Source organism: Penicillium verhagenii (genome assembly GCF_028828195.1).
Source record: "Penicillium verhagenii strain IBT 33310 chromosome Unknown utg000007l_segment0_segment0, whole genome shotgun sequence".
NCBI lineage: Eukaryota > Fungi > Ascomycota > Eurotiomycetes > Eurotiales > Aspergillaceae > Penicillium > Penicillium verhagenii.
Genome location: NW_026643171.1, coordinates 2,383,831 through 2,405,164, shown reverse-complemented (window position 1 = coordinate 2,405,164; position 21,334 = coordinate 2,383,831). Strand labels below are relative to the sequence as shown.

General features: G+C 50.0%; 6 protein-coding genes across 6 annotated transcripts; 3 read left to right on the top strand and 3 right to left on the bottom strand.

Annotated features, from left to right (window-relative positions):
* Window positions 1-649: 649 nt before the first annotated feature.
* On the top strand, window positions 650-3,423 carry N7466_007562 (uncharacterized protein; the record flags this gene model as incomplete). Its single annotated transcript, XM_057166951.1, has 3 exons — window positions 650-1,735; window positions 1,797-2,371; window positions 2,430-3,423. 3 exons carry the CDS (start codon window positions 650-652, stop codon window positions 3,421-3,423), a joined length of 2,655 nt encoding a protein of 884 aa, XP_057019992.1.
* A 576-nt stretch (window positions 3,424-3,999) lies between these two features.
* N7466_007561 (uncharacterized protein) lies at window positions 4,000-4,431 on the top strand (the record flags this gene model as incomplete). The annotated part of the gene is made up of 2 exons (XM_057166950.1): window positions 4,000-4,244; window positions 4,305-4,431. 2 exons carry the CDS (start codon window positions 4,000-4,002, stop codon window positions 4,429-4,431), a joined length of 372 nt encoding a protein of 123 aa, XP_057019991.1.
* Window positions 4,432-4,560: 129 nt separating this feature from the next.
* Window positions 4,561-5,440, bottom strand: N7466_007560 (uncharacterized protein; the record flags this gene model as incomplete). Its single annotated transcript, XM_057166949.1, has 3 exons — window positions 4,561-4,650; window positions 4,776-4,837; window positions 4,921-5,440. The coding sequence occupies 3 exons, from the start codon at window positions 5,438-5,440 to the stop codon at window positions 4,561-4,563; spliced, it is 672 nt and encodes a 223-aa protein (XP_057019990.1).
* Window positions 5,441-9,016: 3,576 nt separating this feature from the next.
* On the top strand, window positions 9,017-10,074 carry N7466_007559 (intradiol ring-cleavage dioxygenase; the record flags this gene model as incomplete). The annotated part of the gene is made up of 2 exons (XM_057166948.1): window positions 9,017-9,629; window positions 9,734-10,074. The coding sequence occupies 2 exons, from the start codon at window positions 9,017-9,019 to the stop codon at window positions 10,072-10,074; spliced, it is 954 nt and encodes a 317-aa protein (XP_057019989.1).
* A 433-nt stretch (window positions 10,075-10,507) lies between these two features.
* On the bottom strand, window positions 10,508-17,260 carry N7466_007558 (uncharacterized protein; the record flags this gene model as incomplete). The annotated part of the gene is made up of 5 exons (XM_057166947.1): window positions 10,508-10,621; window positions 10,692-12,350; window positions 12,405-12,641; window positions 12,857-16,581; window positions 16,954-17,260. The coding sequence occupies 5 exons, from the start codon at window positions 17,258-17,260 to the stop codon at window positions 10,508-10,510; spliced, it is 6,042 nt and encodes a 2,013-aa protein (XP_057019988.1).
* A 1,029-nt stretch (window positions 17,261-18,289) lies between these two features.
* Window positions 18,290-20,652, bottom strand: N7466_007557 (acetate--CoA ligase; the record flags this gene model as incomplete). The annotated part of the gene is made up of 7 exons (XM_057166946.1): window positions 18,290-18,352; window positions 18,419-18,529; window positions 18,591-18,694; window positions 18,750-18,879; window positions 18,933-19,193; window positions 19,249-20,493; window positions 20,626-20,652. The coding sequence occupies 7 exons, from the start codon at window positions 20,650-20,652 to the stop codon at window positions 18,290-18,292; spliced, it is 1,941 nt and encodes a 646-aa protein (XP_057019987.1).
* Window positions 20,653-21,334: the final 682 nt, after the last annotated feature.

Genomic DNA, 21,334 nt, shown 5'->3' with positions numbered 1-21,334 from the left:
AGGGGGGAGATTGAAACCATAGAAACCCTTGATGCGAATATTCCCCAAACATCCAAACATTTAAAATGTTATGCACGATGGATGCAGGGTGACCTGTCGATATAGTCAGAGATACTAAATAGTACAAACATAGTAATAACATAGTAAGATTGACTAGTAAATCCACCTTCACCGCCAACTAAAGTGCCCGTTGCCCCGTGCAACTCAATGAACCGCACGTTGTTTACTCCTCCACCAGGTCCAACCAACCCCAAGGATCGCCTCACCACGCTAGCTAATTCAGACCCAAAGCAAAGTGGAGATCTGATCCCTCGATGTTGCCGTTGGCAGCCAGACACTCAAATTCCCCGGCTGCCCGGCTTTATTTTTCAGACTTCTTCTACAGAATCCCTCTCGCATTGCATTTTGTCTTTTGTCTTTTGCATTGCGCTTCTTCCTTTCAATAAAGGGCATCTGAAACGATCCCGTTTGCGCTTGGTGTTTCATTTTGGCGTGATTGGATTTTTATTGCATTGAAACAAAAGAAAAGGAAAGAAGAAAGAGAAGAAAAAAAACATCCCGTGAGTTGACCGCTGCTCCTACCCGCCTTCTCTCGAAGTGGCCAGTCCATATTCTAACGTGCCACAGTTGCTGGTCAACGGCGATACCAATGGCTCCTTCTACTTCCGGTCCCCAGATCTTCGAGGATGCCCACCGAGCTCCCAAACCGTCCGTTTTCCGGGCCATGCTTTCATCAAAACATAAGAGAAACCAGTCCGCGGACGATGCCATGCCACCACAGCTTCCACCCATCAAATCATCCGACCCTGTCCCCTTCCCCTGGACGCAGCAGCCTACCTCCACTCCCGGTCATCTTCCACTAGGCGAGATAGTTCCAAACCGCGATGCTGGAGATACCTACGTTCCGACCGCCAAGTATGGCAGCAAGGAGGGCAAAGCACCACTACACAAGAAGACGAAGAGTGCCGTTTCTTTGAAGTCACTGAGAAGTTACATGGAGCGGAAGGATGGAAAGTCCGAAGAAGCCGAAGTGTCCGACGAAATGAAGCCTAAGAAGGCTAAATCAAACAACAGTCTCTCGGCGATTCTCAAACGATCACAGCGGGGCCGCAAGGACGGCTCAAAACAGAGTCGCGATAAAGAGAACCGCAGCCCAACTGATCTGGTTGACAGTATGCCGTCGCCAGTTTGGTCCCAAGACTCCATTCCAACCTACCAGCAACAGGTCAACAGATCCCGACAGAATTCACCCCAGAACTCGACAGCACAGAGTTCAACAAGCGACCGGCAGCGAAGCGTCGCTGACGAGCTCTCCCTCTATACACCCAAAGGCTACAGTCCTGCCCAGCAACGAAACTTCCATGATTACCATCAGCCCTCGCTCACCAAATCTGGCGAGAGCAAGCCACGGCCAAAGTCAGAGAACTTCGCGGGCAACAAGAAAGTGAAGGATATGCTGGGGCCCTTGCAGCGCATCTCCACCAACGATACAAATTCAATTGAACGGGCGGACAGCGCCTCTTCGAAAACTTCAAAGAGCCATAGTCTACACAGAGCCAGAAAGATGTCTGCCTCTGAGAACCAGCCTCCCAAATCTCCCGAGAAAGAAACAAACCCCAAGAGACTATCGCGTGTGCAGGCCGCAATCTCGGCGTTCAACGCTAAAGATAAAGACGCCGATATTCACCGACATCTCGACTCCAAGGATGTTGAAAGCGAGTTTGAGAAGCTACTGGTATGTTTATTCACCTTTCGTTATTTTAGTTTGTGAGAGCCATTCAGTTAACATCTTCCAGGATGCAAGGAATATTCCTCATAACATGCGAGATAAGATGCGCTCACTTGACACCAACATCAAAGTTGATTTCATTCAGAAGGACAGGACTGAGAACGGAGCCCCCAACAGTGCTGGTACTTCTGATAGTCGCCGTGGGCGTGGAAAGGAGTCCAAGGATGACCAGAAGTCCCAAGACCGCAAGGGCTCCCGATCACGGTCTAGAAGCCGTGGGTTCTCCTTTGGTAGAGGGTCATCGTCTCCAGGCAAGAAAGCTCGGCCGGAGAGTGGAACTTTTGCTCGCCCACGATCAGTAGATCTTTCGCAGCCTGTGGGTGTTTACACAACTCTACACCCTGGTGGCTCCACGGCAACTCTTTCCGAAGCTGCTGTCGTGGACACTGCCGCAGATCCTTCCGACTTTGTGCATTATCTGAGAGAGATCCAAAAACCGGAGATTATTGAAGTGGGCAAGCTTCACAAGCTGCGCCTTCTGCTTCGCAACGAGACAGTAAGCTGGGTGAATGGCTTCATTACTGAAGGCGGAATGGATGAAATAGTACAGCTCATCTACCGCATTATGAAGATGGAGTGGCGGTATGCAGTTTACCCTTTCAATCGTATAGATCTGAATTTTAGCTAACTTTTTTTCCAGTGAGGATCATGAGGATACTCTTCTCCATGAAGCTCTACTCTGCCTCAAGGGTCTTTGCACTACGTCTATTGCTCTTGCGCATCTGACGAGCATCGAAGCTGAGCTCTTCCCTGCCTTGTTGAAGATGCTGTTTGATGAGGAGAGGAAAGGACCTAGCGAGTTCACGACTCGCGGGATCATTATCAACCTCCTTTTCACACAGCTATCTACACTTTCTCCTGGCGAGTTGCCCGTGAAGCGTGCGGAGCGGCTTCTTGGATACCTGCGTGATCCATCGCCAGCCGATGGCAGCCAGCCTGTCTCGTTCATCGCCAACATATACCAGTCTCGGCCATACCGCGTGTGGTGCAAGGAAGTCACCAACGTGACCAAGGAAGTATTCTGGATCTTCCTGCACCACCTAAACGTGATCCCACTTCCCAAGTCGGACCCCAAGTCGGACGATCCCTTTACTGAGAAACGTCCGGTGGCGGATAGCCACTCGTTCTATCAGCGTAACTTCCCTCCACCTCGCCCGCCTGTTCCTGCAGCTCCATATGTTGGCGGGGTTGAGTGGGACGCTACGAACTACCTGGCCGCTCACCTTGATCTTCTCAATGGTCTGATTGCCTCTCTTCCCACGCTTGATGAGCGCAATCAGCTCCGCTCTGAGCTTCGGGCCTCCGGATTTGAGAAGGTCATGGGCGGAACCATGCGTACTTGCAAGGAGAAGTTCTACTCTTCTGTCCATGAATGCTTACGTACCTGGGTTGCTGCGGCCGTAGAAGATGGCTGGCCATATACATCCGTGCGTGAGGGACCTCCTCGCTCTGGCGAGCCTGGCTCCCCTACCAAGTCGCCCAAGAAGGCTGCGCCTGGTAGCCCCAAGAAGGGCTTGGTTGACGAAAGGCCACCCAAACTGGAATTGGTGCTGAACCTGCCGCTCAACCTCCCGGATAGCCGTGCTGCTCATAGCCCACTGACGCCATCCAGTGATCTACGCAGCTGGCTCTAGCTGAACAAAGAAAGAGGAACCTCCTTGCTTATCTGACTTTGTTTTTAATTTTCCTTCTCGATGTTTTTTTTTCTCTCCCCTTTTCAACATGTCCATTTCCACTTCGACGTTTCATGACCTGGAGTTACGGTTCATTTTTTCAGAGGCCCTGTACCAGCACTTTGGGTTCTGGTTCAGAGAATTTCGCCTTCTGAGGCTTCTTTGTATGCTTTTTTTGGTTATCAGGCGTTGGCATTCTTGGTGTTTGGAGTTGCATAGTTTCGACCGGATTTGCTCATGACAATCAATGACAGAAATGAGAATTGAATGACACGTCATTGGATTAATATATTGAATTTTCCCATCCAAATCTAACAGTACCTACTACAGTAGGTACTAGGTATTCTTGCCTATTACATGTATTTCCTGTATATGGTGAACATATCTACTCCCAAGGTCCGAAGTAGCATTTACAATAGTTAGTAGTCTTGTACGGTTTACATAGTAGTTCCACACCGCCCCGCAATACCCGATAATCTCTCGACGCGTTCACGATAACGACTACCTGGAACCTCGATAGCCTTTCCAATACACACCATGAGTTCTCGCAAGCGAAAAGAACTGGACCCCTTCATGCGGACTCGGATCTGTGAACTCCGGAACACAGCCCAATGGTCCTATGGCCGCATCCACAAAGCATACCCAGATATTCCCCTCTCAACAATCAAATCCACATGTCAATCACAAAAGAAGCGCGTCAATAATCAATCGCGACCGAGATCTGGACGGCCTCGGAAGGATAAATCTAGCGAAGGCTTACAGGAACACGAACAGGACCAGATGTATGCATTCATGTACTCTGCAACTAGTACTTATCCTAATAGAGATCTGATGTTTCCCAGCCCCGAACAAATACAGGAGGATGAACGAAGCCAGCAGGCCCTAGAGGGCAATGGTTCAGGATTTCACCAGCAAGCTTCCACCGCTGATTTGCGGGGCCAGCAAGAGGAGCAGGCTGTTGCGTTGTGATTGTGATTGTGGATCAGAATTTCAACAATGATGCTAGGTACTCTTTACTAGGAGATGGTATTGTACAATAATATACGAGGCATCCATCATATACGAATATGAGAGTCCTCCGCCACTTTAACCGGCCATTCAATTCTTCTCGTCGGAACTCTTCGCCGGTCCGCGAGGTGGCGGGCTAGTGAATATCGCCCCGATTCCCTCGAAGACGCTCTCTCGGATCTAAGAAAACGGCATCGTTAATTTGAGTTCAAGTTCAACAGCTCCATCTGGCGAATAATCCGAGTCCGTCGAACACCAGTATGAAGAAGCAAAAGACAGAAATAAAAAAAGAGAGAACCACTTACCCCATCGAATGGCGTGCCCTTGGTATCCCAATTCATGAACAGAATGGCGTAGACCGCAACAACTAGAAAGAAGAAAAGGCATGTCAGTAACCACAGCCGACGCAAAATCAACAATTCTGAATATTCCAAGGTCGGGACAACATACAACCAATAATAATCCACTGAGCCAACGTGACCATCTTAATGAACTTCGGGCGCGCATACTTCAGCGCCGCGCGCCGGCGGTATTTACGCTCAAGCCGGAACTGGTGTTTCGGGGAGAGCTTCGACATGTCTGGGGGCCATTGTCGCTTGGGCGGGTATTGGCTGTAAGGGTCGTCTTCTGGGTGGTCGAAAGGAGATTCGTGCTTGTCGGTGGAGAGGCGGAAGGGGGAAGAGTAGTTTAGGATTGCGGAGGTGGTGAAGCGGGCTGGGGATGTGGTGGTGAAGAGGCGCGGGGTGCAGGCGATCGCGGAGGGATTCTGAGGAGCGCATGGGTTAGCCTGGATTCTTTGGATGGTATTTTTATGCGGTAGCTTCGGTTTGTAGAGGAAGGGAATGGAAATGTTGTATCGCACAGGAAGGCGCCATGTTGGTTGGTGGGCGAATTGGGTCTTGAGGGCTGCGGTAGAGATCGGGGTCGCGAGGCGCGCCGACGGGGCGGCTGCGAAGATTTGACGGAGCATGAGTTGGTTCTTGCTGTGCTTGGTAGTTTGCTGGTGGTTTATCTGGTCTGATTCGAATCAGGGGGGGGACAAGTTCGGGGTGTAGAGGTTGATTGGGGGAGGTTGAGGAATTGGAGTTGGAGAATTTGATCTGCCGTGCTCCGCAACAACTCCGCAGTCTCCTATGTAGAGCTGATCTATACACATGCATTGCTATCACCACTACCCAAATAATTATATGTATTTCACAGTTATGAGATGCTATTCTGCGTTGTATGAAGATATCATAAATTACGCTAGACAGCTTTTTATGAAAATGAAAAGGGCGTTTCACGGCATTCTGCCAGGCAAATGAGATGTACGGCAGAGAATAATACAAATATTTCGCTTGGTTGCTCGGCCTGTTAATAAATACGGCCAGTGGAAGCAGATAAAGGCTTCAATTTTAATCGCAGAGACTATTTCTGAGTCAGAGTAGATGCATCATAGGGAGTTGGGCCTATATTTCTTAATATAAATCGCCAAACCGCTGAGAACCATTGCTTCTGTTCCCCCAGGCGGACCAGCTCTCTCTTCGCCGGCAGCGCACTTGCTTCAGTTAGGTTAGGGGGACTATCTCCTGATGGTTTGATGTCGCCGAGTTTTCGTTGGCTGGACCAGGCTAGTCAGCTAGCTGTGTAGATTGGCAAGATGCTGCCCAGATGGGCTATCGCTCCCAGTCAAGAAAGGGCAACGGCCCTTGCGACCATCCCACATGCAATCTCCACGGACTTTGGTTGCTGGATCCCATCCAGGGAGGATAACACATTCGAGCCCCGGCCCCGTGTCACGACGGCAGGTTGGCTAACTGATCACCAACCACTTGTTCGATGACGCAATCAAAAACCTAAGAAGAAAGGGTATTGATCCCAGATAACAAGATACCTAGGGCTGCACAGGAAATAAGAGAGGAGAAAGGAGAAGAATGAGAGAGAAGAACAACATAGGGAAGCAGCGCGCCGCGTACAATCTACTAGTAGCGTTAATGTATACCCGCTTAGGTACATACAAGCTCATATATGTACTACCTGCCTTCGATTTCAGCATTTGAGAGAAGCAAACCTCGGGAATTTACTAGGCATTGATGGCAAGGCCCAAGTTAAGAGTATTCAATCAAGCAATTGATCGATCAAGGAGGTGCAAAAAAAAGACTTGGTTCCACACCAATGAAGCAAAAATCGACGGCTGGCGGATTCGAACCGCCGCCTCCGAAGAGAATTGATTTCTAGTCAATCGCCTTAGACCACTCGGCCAAACCGCCTATATGATTCGAGGGCCAGGTCTGGCTAAATAAGCCAAGAACAACTTCAAGTGGGTATAGTGGAGTCACTCTCGTAAAAGCCACCAATAACATACTGGAAGCTCCCCTGCACGATGGATGCAAGTCTCGTCGGAACTGGTCAGGACTGGCTCTTTACAAGAAAATACTAGGCTGAACAATTGACATATGGGCTCTCAAAATATTTTGAATAACAGGTTGGCCTGTTCAAGTCGCCATTCTACTCAGTACCGTATGAAATTCAAAAATATTCAAAAATATTCAAATACATCCATGTATATACTTAAATATATGTTGTATGAATGTATGTAGCATCTCAATTGAATGGCAAATTCAGAGTTGGGGTTTTGCCTAGCGGTGGTTTCGAGGGTTAGGTAGGTAGAGGTGAAAAAAACATCAATTGGAAGCATCCACGAAAGAGCTTCACCTAGACTGTTAGCACCCACCTAAGCATATATATTGATTCTGCATAGTATCAAGTTATTGGTACTATGTTACTAGTTATACCCAGGTGTTGAGTATTGGTATTTTTCGCAGCAAAATTAAGCTCTGTCTCATGTAGGCAAGAATGGCGCTCTCTTTATATAGGCGGTTTGGCCGAGTGGTCTAAGGCGATTGACTAGAAATCAATTCTCTTCGGAGGCGGCGGTTCAAATCCGCCAGCCGTCGTATTGTTTTTGTTTTTGATCATTTTTGCTCCAATAGTGGCTTCAAATTGTTTGATTTTTTACTCCGGTAGGGCTAATTTGATCGAGACGAAGGATATATCTGGACTAGACCTAAAGTGGACTAGCGTCCCCACCTAAAACCGCTTAACCTTCAATCCGCTGACTAAACCGGACTAAGCAGAACTTCTCAAATCGGATTGTTTCCCTACTAACCACGTTCAAATTTCGCTAATACCGTGACTTGTGGTCATGAATCATTCGCTATTTAATAATGCATATCCTCCAGAATTTACATGTATCGTAGCTTGGTCATATAACTGTATATGGAAAGTAGCAATTGTTACTTCGTCTCAAGTATTGTCGTTTTGGATTTCTCACCGCCTCCACCCGCCTTTCCTACTATCAAGAAATGGACCATCTAAGGGTGATCAGATATGCCAGCAACCGGCCAGATTGTTGAGATTCGTCGACTTTTTGATCTTTTATACTAACTTTGGACTATGTAGCCAAAAATGCCCGCTCTCCATATAGGCGGTTTGGCCGAGTGGTCTAAGGCGATTGACTAGAAATCAATTCTCTTCGGAGGCGGCGGTTCGAATCCGCCAGCCGTCGTTTTTTTGTTCGTTGGACTTTCACACTTCTTTAATTCAACTGGCAACCTGTGCTGCGAATCAATGATTGTTTTTGGTTGGTCCTCGAGGCGGCCGAGCAGCCAACATGAGATGAGGTAGACCTACGAATTGAGGTCTTCCTACTCAACAAAATTCTCTTGCCTGACTGTACGCGCACAGTGGAGCTAAAATGACTCAGTATCGTTCATCTTAGCTGTACTTGCGAGTCAGGGAAATCGATCAGCCATTTTCCTTGGCGTCATGACGCAGCCTTCCAAGGTTGGAAGCCGTTGTCGAACAGTGGATTCGGCATCTTGTTAAAGATCGACATGATCCCATGGAGCCCTGGAGCTGCCAAGTGCCGGGCCGCGTAATTATATTCTAACCGGTACATGAGTTAGACACCCATGTACCGACTATACACCCGTGGACGTAGTCATTCCAATATATTTGAGTATGTATGCTCTGATCGAAAATGGCACACGATTCGAATCTGGAGTTGATCCTCAAAACCTCCTCAAAACTCACAATGTCTATACATTATGTAGTCCTAATAGGCTTCATCGTACTTATGTAGGTACTCTTTCTCTCGGATTAGGCATTTAGGTAAATTGATCAGAGAAAATTTGTATAGAGCATATCAACTATCGAGTAAGTAAAAACATTCTTTGCTATATACATGGATACAACATGTGTTGGACCCAAATTAATGAGAGTATGGCTTCTGGGCTCCCAGCTTCCAGACATCCCCATAATTATTCCAAGATAATTCTCATCAAAACGACGGAAGTACGACAGAACCAGATTAGCATAAAATGCCAAGCTCTAATGCCCCAGAAGCTTACGCAAGTGGATATCACTGAAGAAAGCATGAGCGAGCCAGGAGTGTCGTATTAACAATACGTACTTCCAAGATTGTAGACATATAAGTAGTAGCCAGGGGAAACTTGGTAGAAGGTTGGTAGAAAATCTAGTCTTATTCTCTCATACTATCCTCATCATGCATTACACCAAGCTGGCGGCCCTTGCTGGTTTCGCCTGCGTAGCCTTCGCTCACCCAGGCCCTCACCACGGCATCTCCAAGCGAGAGGTTGCTCGTCGCCACGACCTATCCAACCGCTGCTCCCAGCATGTCGCCCGCTTCAATGAAAAGCGCTGGAACCTCAACAAGCGATCGCACGACCACAATACAACCGTGCAAATCCAAACCGAAGCACCCTACTACGACGTGATCCAAAATGACACTTGCGTCTTGACCCCTGAGGCGACAGAAGGTCCCTACGTCTGGCCTCGCTCCCAGACCTTGCGTCAAGATATGACCGAAGGCCAGCCTGGCGTGCCTCTGTGGCTAGACGTCGGTGTCCTGGACATGAACACCTGCGAACCGCTGGAAGGTGTGCTGGTTGACTTCTGGCACTGCAATGCCACCGGCAGCTACTCCAGCTTCACTGGCCTTTCTCCCAACACTGCTTTCCCAACATTGCTGAACGAGCTGAATGTGACGGACTTTGATATTGGTACCACCGATCTCCATACCGATGACACTACCTGGCTGCGTGGAATGTGGCCGACTGATCGCAATGGCATGATGGAGATGAAGACTATTTTCCCCGGTTGGTTCCCCTCTCAAGTCCTGGGACTGTTACTATAACAGCGCACTTTTACTACTTACTATATTCGCCCATGGCACCGATGCTGACATTATGTTTTCACACAGGATTCTACATTGAAAGAGCTATTCACATTCATGTTCAAGTCCACACTGACTGGACTGTTCGTGGCAATGGCACAATGGCCTATGGTAACACTGTTAGCACCGGTCAAATCTACTTTGACGAGGATCTTGAAGAGAAGATTATGGCTCTGGAACCTTATGCTTCTCACACCGAGATCAACCGCACAACCAATGCCCAGGATAGTGTTTATGGCGATGACACTGATAATGGTTACAACCCGGTCATCTCGGTTGTTCCCATCGATGGCAACGATTTGAGCAAGGGTATGGTGGGATACATTACAGTCGGTGTGGACCCCACTGCTATTGAGACTGATCTATAGAGCATGCCCGGTGACGGTACCCACACTTTCAACATGGAATGTTTTGTGAAAAGTGCTAGTATACACATGGAATGCGAGAGTCGATCTTTATAGAGAACTTAAGCCCCGTAAAAAGGGTGAATTGAAGCCTCACATTATTAAGCTTGCACATCCATGATTAGATTGCACGCAGATACTACATACGGATTGATGTCATGACCTTATTATCTATTCTGGTAGTACTCATTGTTTGGAATAACCTTGTTTATTCACTACCTAATGCTTGTGTCAAAATTTTAGCAATTGAATTTGTCACTAGTAAAATACATGTTCACGTTGGGGTTGGTACAAAAGAAATTATTGCTGAAACATGCTGAAAATTGAGATAGGAGCAACGAGAGTCAAATCACGTCAAAAGACGAATCTAGGCTCTGCAAATATTTTAGAAATCACCTTAGAAACCACCAGCCATGACAACGCCGTAGTAACGTCGGCTCATCTCCACGGTCTGCAGGACGCGAGCATCGCCAGTCAGGGGAAGACCAAGAACTGCAGAGGACTCGACAGACTAGAAATTGAGTTAGTAAGAATGCCAAAAACATATGAAAAGTAATAGAAAAGGCGCGAAATAAACCTACCCGAACATCTTCATGGGTTATCCATCCGGCCACGGCACGGCTCATCTCCTTGAAAGCAACACGCTCTTCCAGGCCATTCATACCGGAACCATCACGAACGCGGTCACCCTCGGCGACCAGAGCATTGACAAGGCGAGTAAGACGAGTCGGGTCACGTCTGCCGCGGGGGGCAGTGACCAGGCGCAGGAAGTCCTCATAGATACCACCACCAGAGGCCCAGCCGCGCATCTTGCGTTCAGGGCCATCGCCGAAACCGTTGACGAGCTTCTCGAGAGTTTGGTAATCGCGCGAAATGATAGTAGTAGGCCCGACTACACGGCAGAAGGTAGCATGGGCATCGTTCCAGTGCTTCCCGTGAATTAGGCAGTCAACTTCACGAATGGCATCGCCGCGATCACGGGCATCAAGGGCCTTAGCAACCCAAATCCAGGCATCGGGAATCTGAAGGTCAACAGTGAAATGCAGCCAAACGGGGTCAGTAGCTAGGCTATCCTGAGACGTGGGGTTGGGGAGGTTTGCACCAAATCGGGCAAGAGTTTCTTGTACAGCACGCTTGCGATCATCTGGTCGCGAGAGGTGAAGAAGAACAAAGAGAGCAGGAGAAAGCTGTCCGCCGGAAATCAGCTCGGAAGCATAGTCCCAAACTAGATGGTCAGCTTGAACTTGGTTGATCTTGACCGCGTTGTTTTGTCCCATGACAGTGGTGAGGACGTGATACAGTTGGAAAGACAGGCGATTAGCCAACAGGTTGCCAGAAACAGACTGGGGTAGCAAAGCCGCAGGGAGCTCAGTGGCAGAAACCTTGGTGTTTCCGCTAGAGGCCGAGTATGCCTTGAGGAGAACCCATAAAGGAGACTCACGACCAAGTGTGTCTGAGCCAGGCTGCACGGAAGTCTGAGCATTGGCACTCTGCGCGGGATGGGGGAAAGCAGGTTCGAGGCCGCTTGTCAAATCATCAAGGAACTTGGAAACAGCGGCTTCGATGGGCTCATCTTCGGTGATGCCATACCACAATCGGAGACCAAAGGCTTGCAACCAGTCCAGCTCGAAGCGTTCAGTGAACACAAAGCTTGAGGCTCGGTCTTCCAGTGCACCGCCTGATTTACCTTCACTGCGGAGGGAATTGCCGGAAACCAATTCATAGAGAGCTCGAACTGGCTCAGTCATCTCAGAGAGGACATTGTTTTGGCGCCAGACCTCAATTTGATCAGCCATGTCGGCCCTTGACGTGGCATCCCTGCCAATTTGTGCAACCACTGTGGCCAAGTGGTAGTTTTGGCCATCAATCAAGGTTTTGCAAGCCTCTTCGACTCGGTTAGAACAGAGAAGGTGGACAGCACGCTCTTCGGGTGAGCGAATATGATCCAGATCATGGGCGTGTCGGTCACGAATAATGCCCTTCCACAGCCGGGTCAATCGATCTTTCTTGATTCGATGGGAGAATTTCATTCGCAACTGTGGGGGGACACCTGCTGAAATGTCATCCTCAATGTCATCATTGAACAAAATGTTGGCCAGCTGCCAGATCAATCGCTCTTCCTCTCCTGCAGGCTGGAAGGCAAACTGCCGAAGGTCAATCTTGGCCAGACGGACCAAAGGTATGCCGTCAACGCGTTGAATGGTGGACTGCTGCTTTTGCACATTGAGGATATCCGTGGACTAAACTGCAATTAGATAGATACTCTCTCGAAACGATAACGCGGTGAAATTTACCTCGACTGGTGGACTGTATCCAAGAACCGTGACATCCCTCGCCTCACTGAAGACAGAGTATCGTTCCCTCCACTGATTACTTGTCTCAGAAAGAGGCTCATTCAGGTCGTTTTTAGCACAAATAATGCTGTCCATAGGACCCCAGCGTGGTTTGAAAGACTCATGGAAAGCAGAGTCTGTTTCATCCATCTGACTGGTGTTATCGGCGAATGTTTTGGGTTGCTTGTTGTAAGGCCACTGTACGGTAAAAAAGAAGAAGAAATTTTAGCTCATATAATCTCAAATTGGTTGGTGAACGAACTATTTGCCATGGGGAATGCAGGTGCTAGGTACATCAAACAGAGTGGGTGAAAAAATTGACAGGGGAAGAAAATAATAGATCATGTGAACGGGGTAAGAAAATAGGAATGGTGTGGGGGAGGTCAAGTGTAAAGCAAAGCGGGGGAGCGAACCTCAAAGCCCTTAGGCTGCGATGCCGAAGCTTTCAGCTGAGGAGCTGCGTTTTGCTTCTTAGGCTGCTGCTGAAACAGGGAGTTCATCAAGTCGATGCTGTTGGTGAACCCCTTCTTAGGAGACGCTGTTGATTCGGTTGATGATTCCTCATTGAAGAGGTGTCGGTCAGTGAACGCACTTGCTTGGATCTCTCGCAAAGCATCACGGTTTTGCTTGCGGGGGCTGATCGTTCGCTGAAGCTGTTCCGTCCAGTCGCCACTGAGATTCAGACGAGGCTTGGGTGGTGTGCCAAAGGGCTTAAAGATAGGCTGGGTGGTTTCCAGAACACTGCTCTGGTCATCGTCCTGCTCCACGGTGCGATGAAGACTGGGAAAAGAACCCGCCATGTCCATATCCCCTTCCTCATCTGATCCAACTATCGAGTCGCCAGATAGCTGGCTCTCGGTGACGTCGTCGTCATGCTCAGTAGTCGAACCCGCGGAGCCTTCCTCTAAAAAAGACTCGTCTTCGCCCTCCGAATCCATCTCTCGATGTTCCATACCCATGGCTTGATTTCCGAAAGAGCCAGGGACCAGCTTATGTTTCTTAAAATCGAAAGTATCATCATCCATCCCAGCCATAGATCCAACGAACGACTCGTCGATAGAAAAGGTGGCAGATTGCTCAAAGCTGATGGGGTGGTCGGCCTTGGGAGTAAGGTTATCAGGGCCTGCACTCATAGTGCTCTGGTCAAGACTCTCACCTTCTTCGTCCTCGTCATAGTCAAGTCCGTATGTAGTAAAGTGAGGCACAGTGAACACCCAGGTACCAGTTTCAAGTTCATAATCGATGAATTTGGTATCGGTCACCTTCTGCAAACGGTCAATGTGCTTGTCAAAGAATGGGCCGTTGATGATAGGTGTTGGCCTTTTCTTATCACGGCTGCGCGGCCAGGAGTTCTCGATACGCAGAGTTGAAGGCACGTTCAAACCCTTACCCATAGCAGGCTTGTTTGACTCTTCAGGGTAGACGGTGATCTTGCGCAGACCGATGTCTACAATGTCTCCAAAGATTTTTTCCATGTCAACAGTAGTCAGATCGACGGCACCATTGAAAGTGACTTGTCCACAGTTTTGGCGACCGACGGTAAAGTCGACAACACGCTTCAATTGATCGCGGCTCATCTTTTGAAGCTGAGATGCAGAGGGTTTCATCCAGTACTCACCCGGCTTGGGGTCAGCCGTGGGAACGGTAAGGTGCTTGACAGCGACGGGGACAGGCTCGCTATTTTCTGGAACAACAGCCAGATCACGAGTTACAGATTCCATTTCGGGACGTTCAATGGGATCTATACCGCTAAGGTTCCCACTCTTGCGAGTAGAACGGAGGAACCCGAGTTCTTCGGCAGTGGGTCCGAGGTCAGGCTTCTCAGTCACGACAAGCTCACCACCAGCGCCCGGGGAGTCGAAGCTGACCTTCTTCTTCAGCTTGTCAGCGGGCAAGGAAATATCCTCGCCATTTGTGATAGTAGCGGGTGATGAGCTGGATTGAGGAGAAAAGAGATCCTTCTGGAAGCTATTCCGCAGCTCATGATTGACCACGAGACGATTTCTAAGACTGCTTCCACGATGACCACCACTACTTTGCATAGCATCACGCTCCAAAACGCTGTTTGGCTGCCGAGAGACAAGTCCTCGCATGTTGTTGGTGGACGCACTATGGACGAGGGAGTTGCGGTTGAAGCTACCACTGAAGCTGCCATTGAAGCTTCCATGAAGAGAGCCGCTGGTAAGCCCAGATCCCGAAACCGACATGCTGCTGCGAAGGCCAGGAGTGCTGGATGCGCTGGAGGGAGAAGAGGGAAACCTATATCCCTGGCTTCTTGGCATGGTTTTGAAATTACGCAATGAGGCGCTGGGATTCAGGTTGTAAGTCACACCCCGGGCCCTTTGCTCCTGGGTAGAAGAGAGTGGTCTGGCGACAGGACCAGGAGACGGCGCACTGGGAGTTGGGAGACCCGAAAAGATAGATTGGCTACCGTAGGGGTTGCCCTCAAGCAGGGATGAAGTGAAGCTACCAGGAGCGGGTTGCTGAGGCTGCTGAGGCTGCGTGGGTTGCGAGGTGCCGAACAAACTATTGCCAGCTGGCTGCTGCTGCTGCTGGCTTTGGGTCCCAAAGAGGCTGCCACCAGTGTTTTGAGCCCCGGTGTTTTGACCACCGCCGAACAGACCAGTGCCCCCGGATGTACCAAAGAGGCTGGGCTTTGCGGGCTGGTTTTGAGTATTGCCCAAAAGGCCACCGGAAGGCTGTGGTTGACTGGCGCCAAATCCACCACCGCCAAACGCACCGCCAGTAGTGCTAGTAGATGTGCCGAAAAGACCACCAGCAGGCTTCTGCTGAGGCGCGTTCTGAGCGGTACCAAAGAGCCCCCCGCCAGCGCCAGCCGATTGATTAAAAAGCCCCCCGCCAGCTTGCTGAGGCTGCTGTTGAGGCTGCTGCTGCTGATTGGGTTGACCGAACAGACCTCCAGTATTCCCGCCAGCGGCATTGTTACCGAATAAGCCTCCGGTCGCAGGTTGCTGCTGGGTGTTGTTTGCCCCGAATGTGCTGCCGGTGTTGCCAAACAGTGACTTGTTCTGTTGTGTTGGATTCTGAGCTCCAAAGCCACCCAAGGTGTTTGTTCCAGTCGCAGGCTGAGCGCCGAAGGGTGAGGCTGTAGCAGTGGTACTACCAAATGGATTGGCAGACGTGGTTGGCTGAGTGGCGCCGAATCCACCGCTACCAAAGCCACCAGTGCTAGGGGCTGTCGAAGTACCGAAACCAGAAGGCTTGTTTTGCTGCTGGTTTTGACCGCCGAACATGGAAGGAGAATTTCCGAAACCTCCAGTTCCAGTGCTATTGCCGAATCCTGTTGAGGGTGCGCCTGCTGTGCCGAAGGCAGAGGGCTGGGCCGCTGTTGTGGTTCCTGTATTTCCGAACAACGAACCGGTAGGTTTAGCTCCGCCAAACAATGGGTTGGTGTTGTTGGAGCCAAATCCACCGGCGGTAGGTGTTTGTCCAAATGCAGAGGGTGCACCGGTAGTTGCGGCACCCCCACCGAAGGGAGTAGTGCTTCCTCCAAAACCAGTGTTTTGCTGACTTCCGAAGCCACCAGCAGCAGGTGTACCAAAGGCAGAGTTACCAAAAGCACCAGCTTGACCGCTTGCATTACCGAAGCGACGGCCTTGTTGATAATCAGCCAGTCTTAGCTCTTCGAACGAGAACTTGCTGTATGGTTGCATAAAGCTGACACTCTGATAGTGGTTGGTCGCATTGGTATTGGTGTCCTTTTCAACAAAAGCACTAAATGGCGTTCCACCGGTACCATCACAGTGCGGAGGCATACTTTCGGCACCAACACCACCACCGACACTACCAAAGCCTGAGCCTGTGCCAATAGCCGTATTAGTGCTTGCTCCGCCGCCGAAAGGAGCAGCCGCGAAGCCGCCGGTGCCGAAACCCGTACTGGCAGGCTTGCCGAAAAGGCTTCCACTGTTGGAGTTGGCATTGGGAGTGTTATTGTTGTTATTGCCAAACCCGCTACCTCCACCACCGAATGCACTGCCAGCAGAGCCGAATCCGCCGGTAGTTGTGTTGGTTCCGAAGGCACCTGCACTGCCTGTTGTATTGGCACCTCCGAAGCTGGCAGGACGATTCTGGGCCTGTCCAAAAAGGGAACCAGATTGGTTGTTGCTGGCACCAAATCCTAGAAGAAGTTCAATGTTAGTGAACCGATTAAAAAAAAAAGTTCGAGCTACTAGGCTAAAAGAAGAACAATGGAACAAAGAAAAATAGCAAAGCAGACGGAGCTCAAGCTGGACTAGGGTATCCTTGTGTACGGACCACCCATGCTCCACGCAAATTCTTAGGTTTGCCGATCCAGACTAGCGCCCAATGTCGACTGCCCCGGGCAGGCAGAGTAAACCACGCATGGAGCGTGGTTATAAGGCACAACCATAAGGATAAACTCCATGAGACGGGTAGTAGGAGTCGATCAAAGCATGATGAAAAGGCGCCGTGAGAAAGTGGGAAGGGCGAATGGCAAGCTTTTGTTGTTGTTGTTTTGTTAGGCACGTACCTCCGCTAGCGCCGGCGCCGGCGCCGGTGCCAAAGCTACTGGCTGTGTTACTACCAAACATGCCACCACCACTGGTTCCAGTGGCAGTATTGCTGGATCCAAATGCTGGGGTTCCTGTGGATCCAAAGCCTAGATGGAAGGGATGATCGCGGTCAGAGAGACTGGTTTCAAGCTGGGTCTCGCAACTCCTTCTGTTGTCGCGGCGTCGCTGAACATCGAGAAGGTCCGCTAGAGATGTCGAAGAGGCTTGACGAAGGATTTGATGATTGGAAATAGGGGATTGATTCCTTGCGCTAGTCATGGCCATGGCGGGTCGACATCAGGAGCACCGGATTGTTGTTGCGAACAGAGCACCGAAGGGCGGGACGAAGTGACAGGCGAAGATAACAAGGGGAATCGAAAAGGGCAACGAGAAAAAGAATTGCAAACGCATGATGTGAGAGACCTACCTCCGGCATTGTTATTGTTGGCGCTGAACCCAGAGCCCCCGAAAGTGGTGCCCTGGTTGTTCTGCCCGAACCCTCCTCCACTTCCGAAGAAAGACATGTTGTCGGTCGGGAGCTGAGGACGCTATGTGTGCATAGGTCGGGCTCACGCAGTATGAAGGTGACGAGAGCGTCGTCAAGGATGGGTTGGATGACGAGGATGTCGCGTGGGGGAAGAGAGACAAGGAGAGACGCGACAGAAATCTAGTCAAGTTTGCTGAAGGCAGGAGTACGCTTATGTCAGCACGGGGAACAGTGATCCGTCACGTGGTTGCTGCCTGATTGGGATGCAGGATTGACTCGACTTACTGTCACACGCGAAAATAGATGTATGCAAAAACGGAGCGATGCAGGATCGCAGAGTGGTTGGAAATAGATGAGCAAAGACTCGGAGGTACTAGTGCATACAGGGGTATGTACGGAGTGATGGAGTGATGGGTGAAAATGAACTTGAAAGATTGAATGAAGAAGCCTGTCCGAAGACGGTAAAGGGAATCTTCCGAACTATGCAGAACCACTATTCTTCTCTCAGTTCAGAACTGAGAGCCTAGAACCAATAGAATCCATCAGTTTACCCTACCAACATATTACTAGTAGCTCAAACCCACAGGATAAGTTCAATTTCAAATAGCTCCTGATTATACTAGTAGGGAATCTCATATACAACAAGGGGGAACTCAGACCTAAATAAGAAAAATCCCAACCTCCCATTCGACAGTTCGTTATCGAGCCAACTACGCAAAGCATATTCACTAGACTTGACCACGGCCATTATTCAAAATAATATGAGATTCAAGGCAATTCACTCTTTTCAGACGTCATTATCGTAAATTTAATTGAGCACCAGTACCTTACTTCCGACGGGCAGCGTGGACGGTGGCAATGATCGTCTCCACGACAGAGGGGTCAGAAAGCTATGGAACAGATTAATATTGTTCCAATGAGAATAATGAAGATCAAAAAGGGCCAGATAAACTTACTGTTGAGATATCACCCAAGCTATCTTCCTCGCCGCTGAGAATCTTGCGTAGAATGCGGCGCATGATCTTACCACTGCGAGTCTTGGGGAGGTCCTCCACAACGAAGACGGCCTTGGGGGGCGGCGAAGGGGCCAATTGATTTGCGGACCTGTGCGACCAGATCCTTGCGTACCTGATCGTTGGTCTCATTGCCATCCTTTAGAGCCACAAAAGCATTCACGGCCTGGCCGGTCAGCTCATCAGAAATACCAACGACAGCAGCTTCGGCAACCATGGCTAGAAAAGGAATTAGCGTTATGTCATTAGTCTCTCCCAGTCAGAGATTACTCACGGTGCTCAATAAGAGCAGCCTCAATCTCGGCGGTGGATAAGCGGTGACCGGAGACGTTAACAACATCATCAACACGACCACGGATCCAGTAGTAACCGTCGTGATCGCGACCAGCGCCATCTCCGGTAAACTAAAAAAACGGTTAGCATGGATCCTCAAAAGAGACATTTCAAAGAGCCTTACGTAGTATCCCTTGTAAACATTCAAGTAGGTATCCATATAACGCTTGTGTGCTCCCCAGACGGTGCGAGCCATACTGGGCCAGGGTTGCTTGAATGCCAATACACCCTCGACATCATTGCCAGTAATTTCCTCGCCAGAGACGGGGTCGATAATAGCAGGCTCAATACCGAAGAAGGGCAAAGAGGCGCTGCCAGGCTTGGTGGGGGTAATACCACCCAGAGGTGTGATGACGTTGGAGCCAGTCTCGGTTTGCCAGTAAGTCTGTTTATTTAATTAGCATGTGCGCAATTTGTTTCCGTTCAAGGGAGTTACCGACATCGCAAATGTGAGCTTCTTCCTTGCCAACAGCCTCAAAGTACCACTTCCACACCTCTGCGGCAATGGGCTCACCAACGGAGCCCAGAATGCGGAGGGACTTCATCTTATGGTGGATGTGCTCATCACCAGCCCGCTTGAGCAAGCGCAGAGCCGTAGGAGCGACATAGAATTGGGTGACATCGTACTTGTCAATGACATCCCAGTAGCGGGAGAAGTTAGGATAGGCGGGGGTAGATTCAAAGACAACGGTGGCACAGCCTAGGAGGAGAGGAGCATATACGACGTATGTGTGGCCAGTAATCCAACCCACATCACCACCACAGAAGTAGCGGTCATCGTCGTGGATGTCAAATACGTACTTGCCGGTCATGGCGGCACCAAGCAGATAGCCTGCTGTGGTGTGCATGACACCCTTGGGCTTTCCGGTTGACCCGGAAGTGTAAAGTAGGAAGAGAGGATCCTCGGAGCTCACAGGTTCCGGGGCAAGGTAGTTGGGGTACTTCTCGACCTCCTCGTGCCACCAAATATCACGACCGGTGGTCCAGGGGACCTCAGCGCCGGTGCGCTTGAACACGAGGCAAGTAGTCACATCGGGGCACTGCTTGAGCGCCTCGTCAACAATGCGCTTGGTACCAATGACCTTGCCACCGCGCTTGCCCTCGTCACTAGTGATGACGACTCTGGAGTCGGCATCAATGACACGGTCTCGCAGCGAGTCAGATGAGAAACCGGCAAAAACGACCGAGTGCACAGCACCAATTCGCGAGCAGGCCAAGAAAGCAATGACAGCCTCCGGAATCATAGGGAGGTAGATGGCGACAGTGTCACCCTTCTTCACGCCACGCTTCTTCAAAGTCCAAGCCACGCGAGAAACCTCGCGCAGCAACTCGCCGTATGTAATGGTGCGGCCCTCGTTGGGCTCATCGGCCTCGTAGATGATGGCCACCTTATCGGGGTTCTTCAGCGCATGACGGTCGACACAGTTGAATGAGGCATTCAGAGTGCCCTCGACGAACCATGCATTGTCGCCGTTCTCAAAGGAACCATGGTGGGTGGTCTGGAAGTCCTTGTCGAATGTGAGCAGCTCACGGGCCATGCGAGCCCAGAAGGTGTCGGGATCACGGATAGACTCCTCGTAGAGTTTTTTGTACTCGTCAATATCCTTAAGGTGAGTGCCTGTGGGGTGCTTGTCGTGGAAGGCCTGGGGAACATGGAAAGTGTCGACCTCGTGGGCCTCGAGCACCTGCGTGGGGAAACCGAATTAGCCGCCGATAAGACACGATGTCCCGAAGTCTGAGATGAGAGCGGGGCGAGGCAAAAAAAAAAAACAATCTTCCCCGCCAAAAACAATTTGAAAGGAGACACCGGAACTTACCACCGTGGGTTTAGGGGCGTCCGACATAATTGTGAGCCTCTAGGCACAAACAATGGAGTAAAGGAGGAACGGGCGCAAACCTCTAGAGGAAATGCAGGGTCAGGACAAATTCGAATGTTGTGGAGGGGCACAATGGGATCAATAAGCTCAGGGACAGGGGACACTTACTTGGGACGGGATGGTTTACGAAGAGAGTAGGGAGGGGAGGGGAGGGGGAGAATCAAAGTAAAGAACCACGGGGGATCCGCGTTGGTTTAGTAGTCCATTCACACCATTGCCCACAAAATCGCACCGGGCAGGTGGAGATGGACCCAATCTCCCATGAATACCTCTTCCCGTAACGCGCTGTCACTACACTATTTTCCGGTGGGGAAAGTCCACTCCCCGCTTACCTGGTTTGGGACTAAGCTAGTATACCTTGTGTATTTGAATTACCCGTAACTTTCCCTGGTCTTTTTTACATTGAATTGGGACTCATATAGAAGTAGCCGGGGTTATTATCGGTTCATGATCCTCAACAGATTCAATAGCCGAAGATCGATGATCCTTTACTTCGGCATTCAACATAGAAGCCGAGGGCTAGCTCAACATTTTTGTATTTTCAAGTTTTACCTGCACATGTGAAGCACTAGAAGTATACTAAACTACTATTCTACTATCTAGTGTATGAGCAACTAGGTAGGACAAAGTCATTTTCCAAGGTTAAACT